Source organism: Oryctolagus cuniculus, chromosome 9, assembly GCF_051225735.1.
Source record: "Oryctolagus cuniculus isolate XC-2025 breed Fujian yellow rabbit chromosome 9, ASM5122573v1, whole genome shotgun sequence".
NCBI classification, from domain to species: Eukaryota; Metazoa; Chordata; class Mammalia; order Lagomorpha; family Leporidae; genus Oryctolagus; species Oryctolagus cuniculus.
In genome coordinates, this window is record NC_142875.1 from 61284006 (window position 1) to 61309878 (window position 25873).

General features: G+C 44.7%; 1 protein-coding gene across 7 annotated transcripts in view; it reads left to right on the forward strand.

Moving 5' to 3' along the window:
- The window catches only part of DGKH (diacylglycerol kinase eta), a 208886-nt gene that overhangs the window by 1742 nt on the left and 181271 nt on the right, over nt 1–25873 (forward strand). For 2 of the 7 annotated variants that reach the window (XR_016213237.1, XM_051850642.3), the window contains exons 1-2: nt 4216–4608; nt 5513–5716. Coding sequence is in view for 6 of the 7 variants with exons in the window: in XM_051850642.3 (XP_051706602.3) it covers nt 4336–4608; nt 5513–5716 (477 nt within the window). In the remaining variant the exon portion in view is untranslated. Of the gene's footprint in view, nt 1–4215; nt 4609–4743; nt 4881–4984; nt 5294–5512; nt 5717–25873 lie in introns of those variants that run through there. The other 5 variants (XM_002712967.6, XM_017343497.4, XM_089304113.1 and 2 more) reach the window with 4 other exon arrangements.

Below are 25873 nucleotides of genomic sequence, written 5' to 3' on the forward strand. Positions count from 1 at the left end.
GGAAATACCCATGTATTTTCCTTTAAGTTACTGATGCCAGAAACTACTTAGTGCCTAGAAAATTCGAGAAAAACATTTTTTCCCTTTACCTCTCAAAAATGACAAAAATGAAAATGCTGAATGATTTTGCGCAGAAAATATTCAGTACCAGTCTCACCACGGGAGCTTTTAAAGACTAGAGCCCTGACCGAAAGGTGTGAGTGAACTGTGATATTTCATCTAGACTGTGGAGCTCTACAAAAATTAGGTTTATTTTCTTTAAACACTAAAGACCTTTCTGTTTACTCAGCAGATATTTTTATCCTGCACCTGTCACATTCTGGGACTGTTGGACCACAGTTAACAACACACACAAATCCTGTCCTCAGAAAGCTTGCATTTTTAACTTAACAGACTGTCTTTGTTGGACATCTGTTAATGGTTTACATTCAGAGATCTCAGGTATGTTACATAAAAATGCTCCCTCTGACGAGCGTTTTTATTCAGAACCTGATCGTCATACATGTATGACCACATTTAAGACCTATTTAAGAATTAGGAAAGGACATTCTCAATGTAGTTGTTAAAAAAAGACAAGTTCTTCAGATTACTGAAAAGTGACACATACTAGAAAAAAAAGGAGAGCTACTTTTTCCAAGGGGGGAAAAGTGTTTAGATGTTAAATATTTCAGGTATTTCGGGGCAAAGATAGTGGAGGGAGGAGCATGAGCTTAACTTAAAGAAGTTTTGTGAAAACACAAAATCCATCAAAACCAGCAGTTCTTAACTTTTCTCTGGGAGACAGATCCTTTTAAGAAGCTGATCAAAGCTGTGGACTGTCTCTGCTTCAAAAATGCATCCATGTGATGTGAAGTCAGGTGCCACAGCGTAAGTCCTGAGACACACATGTTGTTAGGTGCTCTTTATCAATGTGTGAACATCCTACAGCCTACTTAGACTAAGGGGGCTATGATGTCACTAGCCCATGTAAACCATCATGGTACATGTGGTCTGTCGTTGATGGAAATATCATGTAGTGTGTGCTTGTATGTATTAATACATACTGTGTGTGTGTATGCATTTTACTATCATTTCAAGAGAGTCAGTTTTCCTGAAGACCAATCTCTGGACCCCCCAATGACCTCAGATTAAGAACACCTACTGTCATCTGGTCTTCATTACAAAGTCGGCTTTTTGAAGTTAAATATAGGCAACATAATACTTCACTATAAAATATGCCCATTTATGTTTATGAAAAGGAGTATTCAGTTTTGAATAAACAGTGTTAATATTACAGATCCTGTTGCATTGTCCTTTATGGCATAGAATAGCTTATGTGTAAGGATTCGCTCTCATTTTTTGGTGGATCTTACACCCGATGACACGATTCTGCATGGAACTGTTGAGACAGGAGAGCAAACACAACCTCGGGAATTGATGCAAATAGGGAAGAGAGTATTTTGTCTAAAATGCATCCATGTCAGCAGCTGAGAGGCAGTTATGGGACTTCATGACATTCTTTGTGTTTGGAGATGAAACAAAGCTATTAAGTGGGAGCATTTGAATAAATTATTAGTTTTATCGTTACTGTCACTAGGGCACTGGGCCTAAAAAGATGATAAATGTTAGCGTTTAAGTTTCAGTGTAGTCTCTTTAATTCTAGCTTTGGAATGTAATCACAGCTCCATGGAAATATAAGCATTACCTAAATTTCTAATTAATTTAAAAATATTTTGGTGCAGGGCATGGGTATATAGGAAGATCTTTCCATCGAGTGACGCTTACTCATAGATAATACTTTGGATGAGGGGGTGTGTGAACAGTTAAAAGAGTTCTAGCAAAAACTTGGAAAATGTATTTACTCAGTGCTTTTTAGTGAAGGCATGCTAGAGTTCAGTTCAGTTTTCTTTTATTTCCAAATGATCTTATACTTACTTAGTCTCTAACAAACTATCTAGGAGTAAGGGAAAATTAGGAAGGAAAGATCAAAGGAGAAAGGGCCAGGATATAAATGTGAGGTTATATGTTTATGCATTATGTCAAGATGATGAAAGATTTTTGTCTAGAGTGCAAGGATGGCTGTACGTATGTGTAGGTGATACCATAATTAGCTTCAAAATCTTTGTCGTTTTGGTAACAGTGAAGGAAGTGTTAATAAGACAAAGTTTTGAATGTTAAGGTCTGACTATGTAACAAACAGTGTATTATGGAAATAGTACTAACATTTTCATGAAAGCAGCCTCCTAAGGCCTTCTACTTGTTCAGCGGGCAGTGCTCTTTGATTGCATGGTTTCTCCTCGATGAGGAATGTGAGTCAAGGTGACTGTTTCTAAAGTGCCTACTTGAGTTCTCTGGGATAGAAAATGTAGCATTTCTATGTGTATGGCATAATATATAGTGAAAATCTGGAGAACATGTGTGATTTAAAGGTTGGCAAATGGATATTAAAGCTGTCTTGAGTAGTGATCGGTAAGAATATATATAATTCAAAATACACCCTCCCCTCCCATGGTAGATAATACTAATACTCAGAGTTGAGGTCAGCATGAAATTTGGCCGTGACATGCAACTTTATTACAGTGTTTCTCTCTCTCTCTCTCTCTTTCTCTCCCTTCCCCGGGTGTGTGTGTGTGTGTGTGTGTGTGTGTGTGTGTAATGGGGCAGCAGAAAACCTAATTTGGGGGTAGCAGCACTATTTCCCTTTCCTTCTGAATGCAGTGTCTACGTGGCTTCTGTCAAAGTTTTTGATAGTGTGTTTCTGATATGTTCCAAGCAGGTGTTAAAGTGTCAATAACTAAAGAAATATGTAAGATGCATCTTAGAAATTATTTGAAAATCTGAAAATGCCAAGCATGGAAAAAGATCAAAGAACTCTTATCAAATAAGGTCATACACCACGTATTCAAAATTGGTTTCAATTGCCACTTTCAACCACATTAAAATAGTTGAAAGTATTGAAATCTTGACATGGTTACCCTGTTTTGAAGGAAAGTGAAGTACATTAAAAGTATACAGTGTGCATATGGGATATTCATTCTAGAAACTGATAATTTACAGGTAAGACGTGAGGAAGCTAGTGGGTCAGGCACCCTTTTTTAGGAATTCCTTCAAACAGTCTCTCCTCTGAAGAGAAGAGGATTTTCATGAGTGGCCTTTTGTGGGAAGGGAGGTGACATCCAGTGACTTCATTGGGAGTTTGGTTTGTGCTGGGAAGTTGTAGAACAGCAATCATTTGTTCAGCCGGAACTGGCTATGACTGCTTCCCTTACAAACTTACAACCAAGTGTTAGCCGGCATTCTGGGAGTCAGGAAGAACAGAATTGGCTGGGAGGTTTAACCTCCATAAGTAACAGAATACTTCTACTGGGAGGTGTTCGTTGCCCTGCATTTGGATGTGCAACTGATCTAAAGTATCTTTAAGCAGTCAGGGTTTGAACCAAGGAGTGGGAAATTTAGTTCTGTACACAGTAGGCCCCAGGCGCGGGTGGATTCTGGAGAATGTCACTGTGTGAGTGGAAAGTGCGGGATCGCTGACACACTGACTAACGTTGCAAGGTATGGGAACGCAAATACAGCGGCACAATAGGAATCATGGTTTTGACACAGGCTCTGGTTTGTGGTTTTGGGCCTCAGTTTCTTTACATTAAAAGAGAGGCTTAAACTAAGCCTGTTCTTTCAGAAAAACCCCATTTAACACATGTCCTTGTCTACACAGTCAAATCATTGGATTTGTTGGTGGCCAAATAGCTAGGTGGGGATGAAGGCCACTAATTTTTAGTAATTTTTCTCTTCCATGAATTCCCAATAGTATCTCTCTGCAGATACAGAATTGCATATTTATAAAAGCCATAAGGGCTCTTAAGGTTCATGTCGCCTAACTCCTTTCTTTCCTGGGGATGACAGCTGAGGCTGGAGGAGTCGCCTCCAGGTTCATAGTACATGGTGGGCATCTCCTGTCTTTGCAGATGTAAACAGCACCTTTTACAACTTTTTGAATTTAATCCACAACTTGATGCACAGTATTGGGATTGCATTCTGTGTCATAAAACCTCTGAAAATGCCAGCCGTAACACAGAAATCCAGTTATGGTTCTCTAAGATTGCACTTCAACGTAGAATGTCAGCTTGGAGAAACCTTAAAGGTCATTTCAGTTGACTTTAAGGTCAACTGAAAAAAGACGAAAAGGAACGGGGCGGCGGGGTGGCTGACCGGGACATAGACGCATAGACGTGCTGAAGCGGTGGAATGTTTTATGCAGGCGGAGACCCCACAGTCTGGGAGGCACTTTCGGGCTCTGTTTAAAAACACAGCTAACACCAGCTGGGAGCTCTCTTGAGATGACACAAGGACTCCGTCATGTTAGCATCTTCTCCCCCCAGTCCTCCCACACCTTGCAAGGGTTCGTCGGCGTTGAGCTTGCACAGCCCACAGCGAGGCCGCTCTCCCCAGGGCCCGCTGAACCAGCTCGCTTGGCGCGAGGCGGAGAGCAGGGGCTGCAGCCGGCCGACGCAGTTTCCTCCTCTCCGGGCCGGGGTAGGGAGTGGCTCTCCCGGGACTTGGAGTGTTGCTGGTGCCGCGGCACTGGTGTTCGCAGGTCTCCAGCGCCGGGTTTCCCTGCAGGCGGTGTCGGTAAGCGCTGCAGCTTAGACCCTGCCTTTGCACGCCGTCGTCTCGGGCGGCGTGCGCTCTTCTTTCTGCGCTGCCTCCACGCCCTTCCCAGATTCCTCTTAGCCAAAGGGGATCGCTCTTTCTGAACGAAAAGTTCTCAGAGCCGAGCTGAGCCTCCCGGAAAAGCACTCCTCTCTTCCGTGTGCGCCGGGTAGGGGTGGGCCCCAAATCAGACAACGCGGTCGCACGCGCGGAAAGGACTCGAGCCCCGCGCGCGCGCGCCGGCGGGCGAGGTATGGTCCCCGGAGTGGGGCTGGGGTCGTGAGGCAAACAGAGCGGCGCGCGTCCAGCTCGGAGGCCGAGGGGACTTCTATTCAGCTGGAACCCTGCGGCGAGGCCCAAGTGTCTAGGGGGACATTCGAGTCCAGGGGGTGGCGGGCTGCACCCAAGGGAGTCGGGGTGGGGGAAGCCCCAAGTTCCCTTCCTTCCTTCCCTAGGGGCTCTTCTGGCCCCCGCTGCCAAGACGCGTGGGAGGATCAGCGGCAGCGGGACCAGCTGTCCCTGCCGTATCCTCGGAATCCCGGACCCTGGAGATTGGGAGGGACATGGCCCAGACCCCTGTCCACGCCACCCTCTCCCACCGTGCTGGCAGGACTCCGAGTCACGGACCCCAGGACACCCAAGGCTGGCTGCGCAGGGAGTCCAGGTGGCCTCCTGGGTCCACTATGGGAACCGGGCGGAGGAGCCCGGCTGGCCCCTGCCAGTGGGGGAGTCTGGTTCCCGGCGACCACTCCCCCGCGGGGGCACCCAGGGGCGCAGAAGATGGCGGCGACTGGGCGCGGGGTTCAGGGCCCCGCTCGGGCCGAGCGAGTCCACCAGCTGACCGCTGCCGCCGCCCTCGCCGGGCGGTGCTGTGTCCCCGCAGGAGTTGCAGAGGATGGCCGGGGCCGGCGGCCAGCACCACCCTCCGGGCGCCGCGGGAGGAGCAGCCGCCGCGGCCAGCGCCGCGGTCACCCCGGCCGCTGCGTCGGCGGCGCCGGGAGAGGACTCGTCCGACAGCGAAGCGGAGCAGGAAGGACCTCAGAAACTGATTCGCAAAGTGTCCACTTCGGGGCAGCTCCGCACCAAGGTGAGGCGGGGCAGGCGGGCGGGGAGGCGGAGAGAGGGCGCCGGGCGTGGGGTGCGCCGGGGGCGACCCGGCAAGCGTGGGGAGTGGGGCGGAGCCGGGGCGGGCCCCGGGCGGGGCCAGGGCTCTGGGTCGCTGCGCGGAGGAGGGGATCCCCGGGGTGGACAGGGTGGGCTCCGGGGGGCTGGGCTTGCAGAGGCGGAGCGTGGGAAAAAGCTGGGGCGCGTCGCGAGTTCCCACTCAGGGAGCTGGAGTTTGTTTTCTTCGCTCGCGGCCGTGCAGGGTTGGGTAGGGTGCGCGCGAGCAGCCGAAGCCTCGGGGGCCGCCGCTGCCTGCCCTTCCCTGGCTGGCTGGCCCCTCGGAGGCTGAGTGGGTGTTGACACCGCCGGGCTGGCCCGAGCCTCTGCCTCCTGCGGCGGGCGGTGAACGGGGCTTGCCGCGGAAGCGCGTCCTGCTCGGCGCAAGTTCCCGCGAAGTGTGGAGCGCAGATTTTGCTCATACTCCCACGATTTTTTTTTTTTTAATAACGAAAAGTGGCCTCTTTTATATTAGGCGGCAATGAGCATGTGGTGTTGCTCTGGTTTGTGAAGCTAGTGCTGTCAGCCTGCTTGGTCTCCAGGTTGAGTTTTAATTTGATGATGGCCGTGTATGAAACAAATGCTTATGAATGTTAAATGCTTTTTTTAAAAAAACATATTCTGTTTTGCATCATGGTTAAAAAGGCTTCACAGCGAGTCTGTTATTAGTGGGAGACTTTTAAGGAGGAATTTGAAAGGGAACCAATAAAGTCATTGGGTTTGGGACCTCTTTTACAAATCAATGTAGAATTCATTCTACACTTGTTTTAGGAGACTGTTTCCTGTGGTCCATGGACTCCTACGGAGATGGCATTTTTATTATATGTGTGGATGGGTGTTTGCGGTAGCCTCCTTCTTTACTTTCTCAGATGATTGTGTGGGGTAGACACAGGTGACTGTTAACCAAGTACACCTACCAAGGAGTCAGTCTGTTGTATTTAAGGGAACATCTTGTAACTTTTTTTAATAGTCACATTTTTAGCATTTGTAATAAAGTAAGAATGTGGCGATCAGGCCTAAGCAAGATGAGGACTTCCTAATAGCATTTTTATCACTTGAAGTCTTAGTTTAAAAAATTTATTTATTTTTAATATATATTTACTTGAAAGGCAGAGAGACATGCAGGCACAGATCTTCCATCTGCTGGTGCACTCCCCAAATTTCTGCAACAGCCATGCCTGGGCCATGTGCCCGAAACTCAGTCTGGATTTCCCATATGGGTGGCAGGGACCCAAGTATTTGATCCATGGACAGCTGCCTTTCAGGGTGCACATTAGCAGGAAGCTGAGTTGGAAACAGAAGGGCCAGGACCCACACCACCTGCTTCAATACGGGATGCTAGGTTGCTGAAGCACCATCTTAACTGCTGTGCTGGGTTCCACCCCTGGAAATCTTATGTTTTTTTTAAAGGTTCATGAGACAGTGTTAATAATTGTTAAATTGGCAGGTGTTTATAAAATGGTATATGTTACATATCTGAAATTGTCGCAGTTCCATGCATGGGGCATATTCCTTTGCCCAGCACTAAAGATGCCTGCTTGTCACATCACAGTGCTGGGATTCAACACCCAGCCTTGGCTCCTGAATTCAGCTTCCTGCTACTGTGGATCCTAGATGGCAGCAAGTGATGGCTTAAGTTGTTGGAGTGTTGCCACCCACATGGAAGACCTGAGTTGATTTCCCAGCTCCTGGCTTTGGCCTGGTCTAATCCAGGCCCTCTCAGGCATCTGGGGAGTGAACCAGCAGATGGGAGTCTTTTTTCTTTTTATCATCTCATTCTGAGTCTCTCAAATTAAAAAACAAACAAAAAAACACACTTGGAGCCTGCCCTGTGGCATAGGGAGTAAAGCCACTGCCTGTGGCACCAGCATTCCCTGCTGCCGCACTTCCCATCCAGCTCTGCTGTGGCCTGGGAAAGCAGTAGAAGATGGCCCAAGTGTTTGTGCTCCTGCACTTGCGTGGCAGACCTGGAAGAAGCTCTTGGCTTCTGGCTTCAGATGGGCCCTCTCTGGCTGTTGTGGCCATTTGGGTAGTGAACCAGCAGATGGAAGATTTTTGTCTCTGTGTCTGTCTCTCTCTCTCTGTCTGTAACTCTGCCTCTCAAATAAATAAATCTTTTTTTTTAAAAAATTCATTCATAATTATATCAACATTAACCAATCGATTTATACTGCTCTGATTTGAAGTGAGTGAAGTCAACAGATTTTTTGGGAGTGCCACTAAAATTTGTAGGCTTCATGAACTAAGTAAAGCTGGAGATTATACTGTTTAATTTTGATGTTGCCTGTGGTTTGGGCAAACCTTGTTTTTGGAGAAATTAATTTTAGAAATTAATTTAAAAATTTTTTAAATTAAAATTTTAAAATTTCATTTACTTTGGCCGACACCGCGGTTCACTTGGCTAATCCTCTGCCTGTGGCGCCAGCACCCCAGGTTCTAGTCCCGGTCGGGGCGCCGATTCTGTCCTGGTTGCTCCTCTTCCAGTCTAGCTCTCTGCTGTGGCCTGGGAAGGCAGTGGAGGATGGCCCAAGTGCTTGGGCCCTGCACCTGCATGGGAGACCAGAAGGAAGCACCTGGCTCCTGGCGTTGGATCTGCACAGCGCTAGCCATGACAGCCATTTGGGGGGGTGAACCAATGGAAGGAAGACCTTTCTCTCTGTCTCTCTCTCTCACTGTCTAACTCTGCCTGTCAAAAAAAATTCATTTAATTTAAAATTTAATTTAAAAATTATTTTAAAAACCAAATTTAAAAACAATTTTGATTTTTTTCTGTTTGCTATGATTAGAATTATTGATCATTAAATACAATATTGCTTAGATTTCAGAAGATATATTGAATATCAGGAATTCTGCATTTTATACTTGGTTCTGTGTGAAGGTGCATATAAGTTAGTGTATTAGCCAGTTGGTACAACGACAAATACCTGAGAGGGACCTTTTGGGAAGGAAGATTTATTCTGGCCCAGTTTTGGTGGTTCCCAGTCCAGGATCAGGTGGCTCCCTGGGTCTGGTGTCTGATGAGGTGGTGGATGGGGCAGGCATGGGGGGAGGATCGTATGGCAAGCCAGGAAGTGGACAAAGAGGGTAGGCCAGTCTCAGCATTGTAACCATACCCTCAGGAGAAGTGCTCTCTGAGTGCCAGCTCCTAATTACCTAAAGACCTCTCCCCAGGCCTACTGTCCAGACACCATAACTAGGTCAAGTCTAACACAAGGCTGGGGATGAAGCTGCCAGGGCATGGACCCTTGGGAGACACCCAAACTATTGCCCAAACCGTTAACATTCTCATATATAAACACCTGAGGTCAGGGCCAAAGGTTGTTGAGACCAGGGAGCCTCAACCTCCCTGCCCTCACCCCCCATTCTAAATGGTTCAGTTACACCTTAAACTTCATCAGTGACATCTGCTCAGGTATCCTGATTCTAAGGGAAGAGGCAGTGGAGGGATTTACCGAGTGAGAACTGCTACGTTTAACTGCTAAATGCATTGCCTCCTGGTCTCCAATTACGATCCAGATAAAAATTCAGGACAGGATACTCATTTGATTCCCCTCCTTAGGTGTGTTAGTTGGGAAAGCGTGGGGGAGAGGTAAGCCCTAGGACTAGCTCAAAGCTCAGTCATTGTTAAGAAAGCATTAGCAGTTCTTGGCTCAAGCATCTTGAGTCTCCCAAGGATCACTAGGTTGGACAGGTTGCCATTACTAGTGAGGTCTTCCAACCTGATGGAGTAGCAGCCTAGGACAGTATGTGTTGCAGCCACGTACCTCTACACACATATCCACAGGCTTACCCTGGTGTATGCATGTATGCATATGCATGTAGATATGCATACAGACTCCAGCACAGTGAGTTGCATGTGGAGGAAAAAAATGTTTCTAAAATGAATGACTGTGTACATATATACATACTTACATATAATGCTTGACATATATGAATATTGTTCTGAAAACATAGGTAGTGCTAATCTTCGTTTCCTTTAAGATTCTTGGGATTACGATGTTGTTTGATAGCCAGTTTAGTTTGAGAGTGATAAAAGGCCACTGGTTTTTAATTTGACATGTTCTTTCTTGGGAGCACTGGTTAATGTTTTAAATAATTACAATGTAAAATGCAAAGGACGTTAAGTTAACTGTGGCCTTTGAAAAGTACCCAGATGTTTCTTGATTAAAAAAAGCAGCACATGTGTATACTAAGACATTCAAACAGTAGATGCTGGGAGGGTATCCAATGAAGAGTCTCCTCCTCTCCCCCTACTCACAGCCTACACTTCTGTCTCCCTGTCAGGCAGTCTCTGTTGATGTTTTCTTGGTGTGCCTCCAGACAGGTTCTGTGCACACACAAGCTGATGCGGGTTTTGCATTCAGACATGCTGTTGTAAAACTTTCACAGGTGTTGACTGAGAGTGAGACATTTTGAAACACCACTAACACAAACTCAAACTGTTGGGTTTTGAACATGAACATGAACATGAAGGAAGCTTTGTGAGTTTTCGCTGGACAGTGAATACTGGAACCTTTCATTTTGCAGGAATGCTAGGAAGAGTCTTGCTCAGGCTTGCAGGCTAGGTTTGTTCAATTGTCGTAAACCGAATGGTGTTAAACAAATAGCAGTCATTTGACTTTTCCACCATTGCGTCATCTTGGCTAAGATCTTGAAGCTTCATGTGTTAAAAATAGTCCTGATTAGGTTTCTTATGTTCTCATTTTTTTCTCATTTATATGTCTAATTATAGTTAATTTTGCATGGTCATAACTGAGTCTCTAAAACCTGCCTAAACCCCGGGAAGGATATTGAGACCTGTGCAACAGCATTATGTCTGGATCAAGACATCTCTGGAAGCCCAATAAGAAAGAGTAATGATTACATCCTTCCATTATTGTCTTGGTTCTAATTTAACCTGAAGGATGTATGAGAATAAATAAACTCCTCTACCTTTATGGTAAGGCAATATAAAAATACTGATTTATGTTTTTTTACTGCTTTATGAGATGCAATTTGTGCAATTAAAACCTTACTGTTCACCACAAACTAGGTAGAGTAGGCTAGGGAAGCCTTGCTCGGTGTTTTTTAACCCATAGGCAGGCAGCAGTGCATTAGTACTGGGTGCTGATGGTTCACATCCTGCATTTCAGACAGAACAAATCAGAAACTGTTACCTAAACCTTTTTAGTTGCCCTCCTAGGTGGATACACGGGAAGTGGGTACTGACCCACCTAGGACAAAGGATAGACACAGAGCTACAAGAGGGGGAAAGTGACACTGGCAGGCTTTTTGTTCAGAAGCTCAGCAAGCAGCAAGCAAGGGGAATGCTTACATTGTAATAGGTGATGAGCAGGAAGCCATCTCGAATACTATACTGATCAGCAGTTATCTAGGTCAGGAGTTGGCTAATTATTTTCTGTAAAGGGCCAGCCAGATAGTAAATATTTTCAGTCTCGTGGGCCACAACGTCCCTGTCAAAATGACACAGCCCTGAGAATGGTGGTGAGAGGCAGGGTGGCCGCGAGCGCTGTGGTCTTGGTCAGAGGGCATGAAGTCTCCGTCGGGGTGGATCCATTCTGGAACGTATTCTGGCGAACAGATAATTCTATCGTGAAGCTTGGAGACTGTAGTAATGTATTAAATATTTGGAAATTGTGGAGAGTGTCCATCTTGAATGCTCCCACCACACACACAAAAAGCATTTGAGGTGCTAAGTTTGTTGGTTTGCTTGGTTTAGTCATTAGTTTTGTATTTGTTGATTAATTCTATGTTAACAAGAAGAGAAAAAGTTACTTCACTCTGCTGTTGTGGTGGAAAGCAGCCACGGACAGTATTTAAGTGAATTATCAGTGTGGCTGTGTTCCAGTGAAACTATTTTAAGGACACTGAGATTTGAATTTCACATACTTTTCATGTGCTAAGGAATATTATGATTCTTTTAAACAATAATTTAAGCCTATAAAAGCCTGCCTAGCCTACTGATTATATGAACTCACGCAGCCAGACGGCAGACCTAGGCCCTGGGCACCGTCTGTGGGCTGTGGTTGGCTGACCTCTGTGCTGGCAGGCGGACGTTGGTACGGGCAGGTTGGCAAAGCACCCCAAAGCCGAGGGGCTGCTAAATAGGATCAGCATTTAAGGGACCAAATAAAGCTAGATTTCAATCCATTAAAACAAGATCTCATCTTTGTAGAACATTTTATTTTTAGCTTGGTTTGCGTCTTAGCTTCCATTTTAACGTGAACTAAATATAGACTGGAAACTCTGAGTCTTAGTACAGTAATATATGGTATAACAGCTTTCTTTCCATTCTGATTACAAGTTAAACATGCTATCCCATTATTAAAGATAAGAGGCATAATAAATAATTTACTAGGCCTTTGCCCATAACTTAAGATGCATTATTTGAAAGGGGCTAAGTTTAGAAAGCTTGCGCTGGGGTTTGCCGCTGTGGCCGGGAGGCGGGTGGCAGGCAAGGTCACATGGAAGCACTGTTGACAATGACTTGGGGCTCCTTTCAGTTTCCCGAGTACAGCATTTCACGTAGATTGGATTCCTTAGGCATTGCTGACTCAGGAAATGTGTTTGTAAGCAAAGGCTTTAATTAGAGTTTGTTTTCTATCTAAGAATAGACATTTGAAAAAGACCGTAACATGGTAGTACAGTACAGTTTCCAGGGGCCAATGTGTGTGGTTTTGTTGGGTATTGAGTGTTTGACTCTGTGCCTAGTTACTGGAAATACGTTTGTATTTTTGAGTTGGTTAACAGGCTTAATATGGTCAGTAATTACTATTGATGATAGATTTAATTTGGGATTAAGCGTTCATTGTTTCTGTTTTATGTGGTTGCTTAATTTTTTTTAAAAGAACATATACAGTATTTTTAAAAAAGATTTATTTATTTGAAAGTTGGAGTTACACAGAGAGAGAAGGAGAGGTAGAGGCTTGGGGGGGAGGGTCTTCCTTCTGTTGGTTCACTCCTCAACTGGCCGCAACGGCTGGTGCTGCGCCGATCCAAAGCCAGGAGCCAGGAGCTTCCTCTGGGTCTCCCACATGGGTGCAGGGGCCTAAGGACTTGGGCCATCTTCTACTGCTTTCCCAGGCCATAGCCGAGAGCTGGATCGGAAGTGGAGCAGCCGGGACTTGAGCCAGCGCTCATATCGATGCTGGCACTGCAGGCGGCGGCTTTACCCGCTGTGCCATAGTGCTGGCCCCTGGTTTTTTTCCTTTTTAATGAATATTAGTAATAATTCCTTCACTTTTGCTTTTTTACTTGTTTCATATCTAAATGATTGACTTAATTGTATGTGGAGCTGAAATCTCTAAACTTTCCTCATTTTTAAACTGTTTTATTTGTATATTTTTATTTTAAAGACAGAGAGAACAAGAGAGACAGGGAGAGGGAGAGAGAAAGATCTTTCAACGAATCCTTACTTAAGGTATACTAAGCTGATCTTCTGTATATTAAGATAATCGAAAATGAATCTTGATGTGAATGGAAGGGGAGAGGGAGTGGGAAAGGGGAGGGTTGTGGGTGGGAGGGACGGTATGGGGGGGGAAGCCATTGTAACCCATGAGTCGTACTTTGGAAATTTATATTCATTAAATAAAAGATAAAAAAAAAAAAAAGATCTTTCAACAGCTGGTTCACTCTGCAAATGGACTCAATAGCTAGGACTGGGCCAGGCTGAAGACAGTAGCCAGGAATTTACTCCAGATGTGGGTGGCAGGGTCCAAGTACTTGGGCCATCACCTGCTGCCTTCCTGGGGTGAGTATTTGGGGGTAACTGGAGCCGGGAGTGGAGCCAGGCCTCCAACCCAGGTACTTCTCTGTGGGTTGAAGTTGTCTCAAGCAGCGTCTTCCGTACTAGACCAATGCCCACCCCATCTCTCCACTCTGCACTGTGCCATTTGAGTACCAGGACTTTTTTGAACCATTAGAATATAATCTGATATATTAAATCTTCTAAATAGAAGTGTGGTGCATTTATTTCAGAAGTTTAAAATAACTTTCTACTTAGCATTCTGTTACTTACAGAGCAGTTTTAGCTACATGGTCATATTTAACGGCTATGTAAAGTCACCTACAATTTTCAAAGAATCAGACTGAGGCAGATGGAAATTGAGTATCTGCGAGGAAATGGCAGAGCTGGAACTCAAAAGCAGACCTTGTAGCTTCGGCTGCTCCCTCTTGGATCGGTGGATTGAAGTGGGTGGCTTGGCTTCCAGTAGCTCCATGATTTCTTGGGCAGTGAAACTTGAAGGTGCAGTATAGGAACACAGAGGCACTTCAGAAAGTTCATGGAAAATGGCATTGAGAGATGAGTTTGTTTTTGTGCCGAAGGTTTTCCATGAGCATCTTCAAAAAGTGCATGGAAGACATCTATCATGAAATGGATTTCTAAAGTTTTTATACCAAAAAACCTCCATATCTTTTATTTTCATTTTTCCACAAGCTTTGTGAGGTACCCTGGTGTGTGTGCAAGCAGAAACCCTCCTCCAGGCCTCTGTCCCCTTCTGCTCTTCTCCCCTCTTTGTTTAAGAAAGAAACTTCCTTAAATCCCACCCCATTCCCTGCCCTCTTTTGACTTCAGAGCCCATTTGTCATCTGTGTGCTGGGGTTCCTAGGACCTTTTTGCATTTGAATCCTCCATTTTTAATGACAAGTAGAAAGAGGATACATCTGAAACGTGAATTTTGGCCTTCAAAATGGCAACTGAAATTTATACCAATTTTAATTAAACTGGGCAAAAAACACCTTTAAAAACATACTTAGAAGAGCTAATTTAGAAGGAAATGCTTCTAGGTACCTAATCTTTCAAGCAGGTTTTCAAAGAAAACTGTCAGTTTCACTTCTATAGAGTAAGATGGTATTTTTAAAAGGCCATGATATAGATTTAAAAAGAATTATATGAAGTAATTTTCCATTTGGCCTATTAAGACATATTTCAGCAAGAAATATGAGTGAAATCTATTTTTAACTAGCCAGGGAATGAAAATCAGAGTTTTGTTTTTTTGACCTACTTTTCTCCATCTGACTATTATTTTATTTTGATAAGAAAAGGTACAAGGGTATATACCTGAGCAGGCATAACATGTTGAGTTGGAATATTAGTACAATCTTCTATAGCACTTTAAAATTATGTAATGTAATATTTGGTATATATGAGGATACTGCAAATGGTTTATGGAAAATATAATTAAAAATTGTTTTGGTATAAAAATTTTCAAATTTATGCATTTTCTAAGAGATTTTTGAAGTCCCCTTGTATGTAGAAAGGGACTTTTTTTTTTTTTTTTTTTTTGGACAGGCAGAGTTAGACAGGTTAGACAGAGAGAGAGACAGAGAGAAAGGTCTTCCTTCCATTGGTTCACCCCCCAAATGGCCGCTCTGAAACCAGAAGCCAGGTGCTTTCTCCTGGTCTCCCATGGGGTGCAGGGCCCAAGCACTTGGGCCATCCTCCACTGCCTCCATGGGCCACAGCAGAGAGCTGGACTGGAAAAGGAGCAACTGGGACAGAACCGGCGCCGCAACTGGGACTAGAACCCTGGGGTGCTGGCACCGCAGGCAGATTATTAGCTTAGTGAGCCCTGGCGCTGGTCAGAAAGGGACTTCTAAGGGTTTTTAGAAAATGGAATTAGAGGATGTTTATTGTGGTGTAGAAATTTTTGAAATCCATGCATATAACAGATCTTTAAAAGTTTCATGGAAAATGCATATTATGAAAAAACAAAAAATTATTATTTTAAAGATTTATTTATTTATTTATTTGAGAGGTAGAGTTACAGACAGTGAGAGGGAAGAGACAACGGCCAGAGCTGTGTTGGTCCAAAGCCAGGGGCCAGGAGCTTCTTCTGGGTTTCCCACATAGGTGCAGGGGCCCAGGCCCATCTTCTACTGCTTTTCCAGGCCACAGCAGAGAGCTGGATTGGAAAAGGAGCAGCTAGGACTAGAACCGGTGCCCATGTGGGATGCCGGTGCCACAGACAGAGAATTAATCTGCTGCACCATGGTGCCGGCCCTGAATTTTAAAAATTGTTCTCACTGAAATAAACTTAGCTTTTATTAAAAAAAAAACAGACTTATTTATTTGAAATAATTGGAGGGATGAGAGAAAAAAGAGAGAGAGAGAGAGAAAGAGAGAGAGGGAGAGAGGGAGAGAATGGAATCTTTCATCTGCTGGTTTACTCCCTAAATTATGGCTGCAATGGACAGGGCTGGATCAGGCCAAGGCCAGGAGCCAGGAGCTTCATCTGGTTTCCCATGTAGGTGCAGGGGCCCTAGAGCTTAGACCATCTTCCACTGCTTTTCCAGGTGTGTTAGCAGGGAGCTGGGTCAGAAGCGGAGCAGCTCAGACTTGAACTGGTGCCTGTATGGGATGCCAGTCTTATAGACCGCGGCTTAATCTACTGTACCACAGCGCTGGCCCCCTGGCCTTGTATTTAAAAAAATTTTTTTTTTTTTATTTGGTAAACATATACACAGATACACACACAACCACACTGGAAGAGATTGAAAGACAGTTCCCATCTGCTGGTGTACTCCTCAGAGGCCTGCAATAGCCAAGGCTCAGCTAGATAGGAGCCAGGAACCAGGATCCAGGATTGCAATCCAGTCTCCCACATGAGTGACAGGAACCCAGTTAACCTGGGCCATCAGTGCTGCCTCCCAGAGTCTTCATTAGAGGGAAGCTGGAATCAGAAGCCAGAGCTGAGAGTCAAGCCCAGACACTCTTGATATGGGATAGGAGTGACTTAACCCTCTCCTAAATTTGTCTTTTCATTTCCTTTTCCATAAACTTTTTGACATACCTTCATCATAACTGCTGCAGCAAACACTGCCCAAAACTCATGACTTTTAACACAATAAAGGTAACAATAGCCTTGTTGTTTTGGATGATTTTTGACAGGGGGAAGCTTGTTTCTTGAGTAATGTATACCATGAGTGTTAAATAAAAAATAATTCAGAACGAATGACCACTTGGAGAGGTGGGTATGGAAATAATTGGCCAGGTTTTTTTTTTTTTTTTTTTTTGGTGTTTTCATGGCCAAATCTAATTTATTTAAAAATGATCCTCCTCACATTTTCCCAATATATCCTGTTCCTCAACTCCTGTTCACTCCTTGGTTCATTGCCATCTGACTTTGGCCCCAACCACTTCCTGGAAACTTCTCATGCGAAGGTCCCTGACGTTCTGATATCCAAGTGCAGGAGATGAGAGTGTATTGAGGGTGCTAGCGCCGTAGCCACTGCTGCTGTCAGTGAGGCCGTGCCCTGATCTTGCTTCCTCAGTTCCCTCAGACCCATGGCTGCCTCTGCACCGTGTCTCAGGCTTGGATCTTGCCACATTCTCTCACCTCCCTCCCAGCTTTTGCACCACAGTACTCTTCTCCCTCCAGGACCCCTTTGACTACCCTCTTTCCAGCTCCACCCTTAGGACTCCTCTAGGCTGCAAAGACCAAGTCTCAGGGATTTCAGGGATCCAGTTTGACACACTAAGAAGGATGAGACATCAGTTTGAAAAGAATCCTTATCAGAGCAACATGAATTCAGTTAAAACTGAAGCAAGAACAAACACCCAATTCATGATGAAGCTTGGGTGGAAGAGTGGTGAAATCACTGATGCTTTATGAAAAGTTTATGGGTACAATGCCCCAAAGAAATTAGTGGTTTACAAATGGAGAACACATTGTAGGGAGGGTTGAGAGGATGTTGAGGAAGCAGCTCGCAGCAGTGGACCATCTATATTAATTTGCAGGGAAAAGATTAATCCTGTTTGTGTCCTAATTGAAGAGGACTGAAGAGCAAAAGCATTAGGCAACACCAAAGGCATCTCAGTTGGTTCCACTTACAACGTACTGACTCAATGGGTCCCAAAATGTGTGGACATTATCAAAGATGCAGACAAGAGCAGAGCTTGCAAAGGAAATTTTAAATGAGTGGGATCAAGATCGTGAAACTTTTCTTAGAAGAATTGTATTGGGGCTGGCACCGCGGCTCAATAGGCTAATCCTCCGCCTGCTGCGCCGGCACACCGGGTTCTAGTCCTGGTCGGGGCGCCGGATTCTGTCCCGGTTGCCCCTCTTCCAGTCCAGCTCTCTGCTGTGGCCCGGGAGTGCAGTGGAGGATGGCCCAAGTCCTTGGGCCCTGCGCCCGCATAGGAGAAGCACCTGGCTCCTGGCTTTGGATCAGCGCAGTGTGCCGCAGCCATTGGGGGGTGAACCAATGGAAGGAAGACCTTTCTCTCTGTCTCTCTCTCACTGTCCACTCTGCTTGTCCAAAAAAAAAAGAAGAAGAAGAGGTATTATGCTGAAGACCAAGCACCATCAGCACCATCAAAGCAGTGACTACCAGGACGTGGAGGTGGTCCAGGCTAAGCAGAAGTGGACCCATCAGGAGCAAAGGTCATGGCAGCTGTGTTCTGGAATACTCCAGGCTTTTTATTTGTTGACTTTGTGGAGGGCCAAATTATGCTATGTGTGAATTATGAGAATATTTTGAAATGTCATTCAAAGCTCTAGCGGAAAACATGCCTAGGAAAGCTAGACCAGAGAGTCCTTTTTTTTGTTTGTTTGTTTGTTTTTTTTTTGTTTTTGTTTTGACAGGCAGAGTGGACAGTGAGAGAGAGAGACAGAGAGAAAGGTCTTCCTTTTTTGCCGTTGGTTCACCCTCCAATGGCCACTGTGGCCAGTGCGCTGCAGCCTGCGCACCGCGCTGATCCGATGGCAGGAGCCAGGTACTTATCCTGGTCTCCCATGGGGTGCAGGGCCCAAGCACTTGGGCCATCCTCCACTGCACTCCCTGGCCACAGCAGAGAGCTGGCCTGGAATAGGGGCAACTGGGACAGAATCCAGTGCCCTGACCGGGACTAGAACCTGGTGTGCCGGCGCCGCAAGGCGGAGGATTAGCCTAGTGAGCCGCGGTGCCGGCCCAGAGAGTCCTTTTAACACCACAATTTTCCATGATTCTCAATGGGAAATCATTAATATCCATCTTACAGTCCTGGTTTCCTTCCTCTGACTTCTTTTTGTTTCCCAACCATAAAATATCTTTAAAGGGTACCCATTTTTCTTCAGTTAAGAATGTAGAGAGACTGTATTGACAGCTAAATTCCCAGCCCACTCAGTCCTTAGGAGTTGACTGGAGCTTCTGTTGAGAAAAAAAAAAAAAAAAAACCCTACATATTAAAGGAAAAAAAAGTACATTCCTGCTACAGAAGAGAGAGGACATCTTTTTGTTACATCTGAGCACCTAGATTGGATGATTCCCACCCATATTGAGAGCTAACCTGCAGTCCCTTGATTCCCAGGCCAACCTGTTCTAGAAACATCTTCACAGACACACCCAGAAGGGATCCTTTTACCAGTTCCCTTGCTGTTCCTGAACCTAGTCAAGGGGACGCCTAAAATTTACTATCAAACATGCTAAACTAGATTTGTACTCATTTAACCAATACTGAAGGACTACTACTCTAGGTGCTGGGATGGTGAAGTGATGTAAAAAGCCCTGCCCTTTGTGGGGAGCAACTCGTACTAGACTAAGTTACTGGAATTAAGACTTATTCTATGCATCTGCTCTCCCACAATATGGCGCTGGGAGAGGAGTAAACAGCTTCTACGCAGCTGCCTCCAGTTCAACCAATAAACTGCAGGACCTGCTCCTGATTGGAGGAGAGCAGCGTACTCGGCGTGTGGGTAGCAGAGTTGGGATTGGTGGAAGAGGATTTTAAAGGAGGAGAGAGACAACATGCACCAGGAACATCTAAGGGGAACATCCGAATAACATCTGAGCAGCCCCCAAGAGAGCCGACCGGTGGTGTGCCGCTCCCCCGCGGAAGTGGGGAAAGTGGCAGGGGGAACCGCCCTTCCACGGAGGTGGAAGGACGGCAGCCAACCCGGGAAGAACCAGCACAAACCCGGGAAGGGCCGAGCAGACAAAAGAACACTGCAGGGTCCTGTGTCGTTCCTCCGCGAAGAGGGGGAGCGACACCCTTATGGAGCTTATATTCCATTGAGGAAGAAGTTCATAAACATTTTGCCACATGGACCTACAAGAGCACATAATGTAATGAAGGCAAATAAGTAGGGTAGAGGGAGAGAGTGATGTTGTGGGGCATGTGTGTGTGTATGTGGGAAGTATTCTGGTTATTAAGGACATATTTAAACTGAGATCTCAGTGAAGTGCATGAGCTGTTGCAGACAGCTGAGGTCAGAGCGCTCACAGAGTCTGTGCCGTAGAATTTCGGTTGTGTTTTCTGTCATTACCATCCTCTGTTCCCAAAGCAAGGAGGGCATCCCCGTACTTCTAAATGTCCGCATCTGTTATTGATCAGCCTACAAGGTCCTCTTTTTCCCACTTGTGTATCTGACTTATCTTTATGTACTATTACTGTCCCACATTGTTGAACATACTTGAAGTGGCTTATATTCTACACTGTACTGAGTATAGGTAGAATAATAGATAGACGAGAACTGTGAGACCAAGAGGAAGGTTAGCAGGTTCATGCTAGTCTCTGCCGTTATAAGATGAGTTGTAAATTTTGTCCCAAGCTCCTGGCAGCCAAAGCAACAAGATCAGTTACAAAATTGTATTGTATGTTGAGAGAAAAAGCTTTGGGGGGTACTGACGGGATCTCTTTTATTGGACTTTCATGTAGAGGGGCAATAAGAGAAACCTCAGATGTTCTTCTTACCCTTATCATAACACAAACTTGGGAGTTGTCTCCTTAGTAAGATCCAACGTAATCCAAACTTCAACTTTGTGACAGCAGTTCTGTGCAGGATTTAAGTAAGGCACATTTAGATACACCGAAATCCAAGCAGGAAATCCAGCTTATTTTTGAAGATTGAGAAAATGACAGATTCTTGAAATAATCTTCCTGTTAAACCAGGAGACTGTTGAAATAGAGTTGTAGAATTTTAGGTTATCTTGCATTTTTTTCTATTTATCCAGATGCAGTTGATAAGAGGGGACTGAATGGTATGTTCTTAGCTAATATGAAATCAAAATTTGGTGTTTCTGGGTGATGTGCATAAAAAATGATAAATTGGTTCTACATTCAGGTTTTTGAGAAATATGTTTGTAGAGTTTCATGACTGTATTATAGAATATTAAGCATGTATACTTTTATAATGAATAAATATTTTAATTTGATTTTACAAAAGCAATGCATGACTATTCTAAGAAGTTCAAGTCATCATGAAGTATAAGAAATGGGAAGTAAAAATCATTTTCTTTTAATTGTAGGAAATTATGGGTTTGTATTAAACATGCTGGGTTATAACCTACTTTTTCATTCAGCAAACATGCATTGTAGTAAATTTTCTATGTCAAATGCAAATATCAACCTCATTATTTTCATGGTTTTGGCATGTTCTTTGTATGGGTTACTGTAATTTATGGAATCAATTTTATTTTCCTCTTTTTTCAAAATTTAAACATTTTATTGAAATACAGTAAACATACCAAGAAATTCGCATAAGTATACAGATAAATAAATTTTTTGTCCTCTGAGTACATGCATAATCAATACCCAAATTAAGAATAAACACAACGGCCGGCACCACGGCTCAATAGGCTAATCCTCCACCTAGTGGTGCCGGCACACCGGGTTCTAGTCCCGGTCGGGGCGCCGGATTCTGTCCCTGTTGCCCCTCTTCCAGGCCAGCTCTCTGCTGTGGCCAGGGAGTGCAGTGGAGGATGACCCAAGTGCTTGGGCCCTGCACCCCATGGGAGACCAGGAGAAGCACCTGGCTTCTGCCATCGGGCCAGCGCACTGCTGGCTGCAGCGCGCCGGCCGTGGCAGCCATTGAAGGGTGAACCAACGGCAAAAGGAAGCCCTTTCTCTCTCTCTCTCTCTCTCTCTCACTGTCCACTCTGCCTGTCAAAAAAAAAAAAAAAAAAACAAACAAAAAAAGAACAAACACAACTGGTAACCCAGTAGTCCTGACTATTCCACCATTTCTTTTTATTTTATTTTTTTTAACATAGGGAAACATAATGGTATTTGTCTTTTTGGGACTTGCTTATTCACTAAGTATAGTGGTTTACAGTTACATCCATTTTGATGCAAACAACAATGTTTCATTTTTTTCTTCATACTATTTGTTGAACTCTTAGTGTATGGTTAATCTTAGGAGTTTAATGTTAACTGGAAACAAGTCTTTATAAAAAATGAGAATAGGAATAGGAGAGGGAGAAAGAAGAAAGGTGCGAGCATGGCTCAGAGGGAGAGAAGGGTGGGAAGCATCACTATGTTTCTGAATCTGTATGTATGAAATACATGAAATTTGTATACCTTAAGTGAAATTTTTTAAATGAGGAAAGAAGAACATGTTGTCATTTACATGGTATGATTCAGTGAAGCAATATTTGTAACTAAATTCCAAATGATATGAAATCTACACAATTTTTTCACTCTATATTAACTGACAAATAGAGAAAACATGACTTTCTCTCATTCTGGGTCTGGCTTATTTCACTCAGCGTGAACAATACTGGGTAATAGTCTGCCCATCATTAGCTGGTGGACATCCAGCTTGGTTCCATGTATTTACTGCTGTGAGCTCAGCTGCTATAAACATGAGTGTGTAGTCATCTCTTTCATATGCTGATTTCATTTTCTTTCGGTATATTCTCAGGAGTGGGATAACTGGGTCATATGGTAGATCTATTTTTGGTTTTCTGATGACTCTCCATACTGTTTTCCACAATGGCCATGGCCACCTTCATTCCCACCAGCAGAGTATTAGGGTACCTCTTTCTCTACAAGCTCGCTGACATTTGTTATTCTTGATTTTTGGATGGTAGCCATTCTAACTGCAATGAGGTATCACCTTACTGCATTTCCCTGATGGCATGTGATCCTGAGTATCTTTTTGTGGATTGTTGGGCTTTTGTATTTCATCTTTTGAAAAATGCCTGTTTATACCTTTTGCTCATTTCTTTTTTTAAGATTTATTTACTTATTTGAAAGTCAGAGTTACTGAGAGAGAGAGGGACACACACACACACACATACACACACACAGATCAAGAGAAATCAAGATCTTCCATCTGCTGGTTCACTCCCCAGAAGGCCATAACAGCCAGGACTGGGCCAGGCTGAAGTCAAGAGCTAGGAGCTGCTTCCAGGTCTGCTGTGTAGGTGGTACCACCTACACGGAGCTCAAGCACTTAGGCCATTTTCAGCTGCTTTTCCTAAGCCATTTGCAGGGAGTTGGATTGGAAGTGGAGCAGCTGGGACTCGAACTGATGCCCATATAGGATGCTGCAGCTGCAGGAGGTGGCTTTACTCAATATGCCACAATGCTTGCCCCTGCCCATTTCTTAATTGGATTGCTTGTTTTGTTGCTTTTGAGTTTCTGGAGTTCTTTATATATCCTGGCTATTAGTATTTTTTTTTTTACAGGCAGAGTTAGAGAGAGAGAGACAGAGAGAAAGGTCTTCCTTCTGTTGGTTCACTCCCCAGATGGCTACTATGGCAGGCGTACTGCGCCGATCTGAAGCCAGGAGCCAGGTGCTTCCTCCTGGTCTCCCATGTGGGTGCAGGGGCCTAAGCACCTGGGCCATCCTCCACTGCCTTCCCGGGCCACAGCAGAGAGCTGGCCTGGAAGAGAGGCACCCAAGACAGAATCCGGCACCCCAACTGGGACTAGAACCCGGGGTGCTGGCACCACAGGCGGAGGATTAGCCAGTGAGCCGCAGCGCCGGCCTTGGCTATTAGTCTTTACAGGATACATAGATTGCAAATATTTTCTCCCATTCTGTTGGCTGCCTCCCTGCTCTGTTAATTGCTTCCTTTGCCGTGCAGAAACTTCTTAGCCTGATGTAGTCCCATCTGTCTGTCCTGGCCCTTATTGCCTCTACTTCTGGGGTCTTATCTAAGAAGTCTTTGTCTAGGCCAATGGCTTGCAGCATTTCCCCTATGTTTTCCTCTTTTATGATCATTATGGCAATAGTGTTGACCTCATGGACCCCTGCAGCGGTCTTGAGAACTCTTGGAGAACCTGATAGCTCCATGTATCTAGACCTGTTGTTTATTTATTTAAAAAAATTTTTTGACAGAGTCTGTGACGACATCTGCAGGAAAAGCAGAGCAGGAAAAAAATTACAGCAAATGCATTGTGGCTGCGACACCAGATGTATCTCAGGAACATTAAGAGGCTAAGGGTGGCTGGAGCAGAAGGAATGAGAGGGAAGTAAGAGCAGGAAACAAATGTCAGGGAGGTCGGGGGTGGGTCACAGCAGATAGGTTGCTGCAACAGTTTCCTTGATGATTAAGCACAGTGGTTAGCACCTAACTTAAAAGAGGCTAGTCATTATATTAGTATTAAAGAAATACTTCCATAGCAAGTCAGATCTCTGAAAGCAGCATCTAAAATAAGTACTTAAAAGCTAGGAAAGAAATGAAGTAATAGCTGGAGGGAGCTCTTATTAAGTGCAGTGATTTTTAAGAACAATTTTTGTCTATTTCTGTATTATTGGGGGGGGGTAGAGAGAGAATGCCTGCAATAGTAAGAGATGGGCCAGGTTGAAATCAGGAGCCTAGAAATGTGGGGTCTCTCACATGGGTGGCAGGGACCCAAGTATACTTGACTCATTATCTGCTGCCTTACTGGGTGCTCTTCAGCAGGAAGCTGGAATCCAGAAGAGCTAGGACTCGCTCAAAACCAGGCTCCCCAGTAGGGGAGGCAAGTGTTCCAAGTGGTGTCTTATCTGCTGTGCCAGACATCTACCCCATGCGCATTAGTTTTATAAGGGGAAAGACTATGGGTGTTGAGAGAAACAATCCAGTTGAGAGAGAAGACTGGATGACGCAGAAGAGAGAGGCTTACTGGAGCAAGGTCCTTGCATATGTGGGGCAGGATGGGATCACATGCAGAGCTGCACTGGGGGCAGGTCAGGTGACCCACAGGATGTGGTCGATGCTGGGGGATCACTTCCTGATGGTATTTTCTAGTGGTTTTGAGTTTCTCAGAGGAATAGGAAGCTAGGTTGTCAGCTGAGAACCAAGAGAGAAGGAAGGGAGAAGAGAGGATGAAAGAGAGGATGAAACTCTGGAATAGGGGAGTGGGAAAGTGGGCCATCTGGAGAAATACAGTGTACATATCAAACTGCCATAGGGCACACCTGAGGCGGGACCAGGAATTTTTTTACTGTAAGTGCCATCAGCCTGGTCGTGGGACTGTGTTCAGCTGCACAGTGAATTAAGTGGACAGCTGGGTTAGACTTCAGATTGGGCTTTATCTCAGTACAGCCAGGCAAGGGGAAGGGACGAGTGGGGAGATCCAAAGCAGAGATTTCAATGTGAGGCTCTGGAATTTGTGTTGGGTGAAGAGTGAGGGCTTGAGTCAGGGTATAGGGAGTAACCTTGACACCAAGCAGTCCAGGTTGGGAAAGGAGACTGGCAAAAACAAGCCTGAGAGTCATTTAAACTTTTTAAAAAGGAGAAGAAAGAAAAAGGTTACTGGAAGAAAATATAGAGTGTTAATTATTTAAAATGTGCTTTAAAGATATATTAATTGTAAGTTCTGTTGGGAAAACTCTAGGTCATGTATGACAAGTGGAGGCTATTTTTTAGAAAAATACAAAAGAGGGGCCAGCATGGTGGCTCAGTAGGTTAATCCTCTGCCTGAAGTGCCGGCATCCCATATGGGCGCCGGTTCTAGTCCCAGCTGCTCCTCTTCCTATCCAGCTCTCTGCTATGGCCTGGGAAAGCAGTAGAAGATGACCCAAGTGCTTGGGCCCCTGCACCAGCGTGGGAGATCAGGAGGAAGCACCTGGCTTTTGGCTTCGGATCAGCTCAGCTCCAGCCGTTGCGGCCATTTGGGGAGTGAACCAACGGATGGAAGACCTTTCTCTCTGTCTCTCTCTCTCACTGTCTGTAACTCCACCTCTCAAATAAATAAATAAAAATATTTTTAAAAAAGAAAAATACAAAATATATTTTGCTTAGAACATGAAAAAGAAAGTTCTCCAAAAGCATAAGTAAATCTGGATTGGAATTTAAAAAAAATAAGTAAACGAAGCCCCGAACTGCATTAGCCAGCTCCAGTTCTTATCGGGCAAGGTAAAGAAGGAGTGTAAGCCTTAGCGTCCTC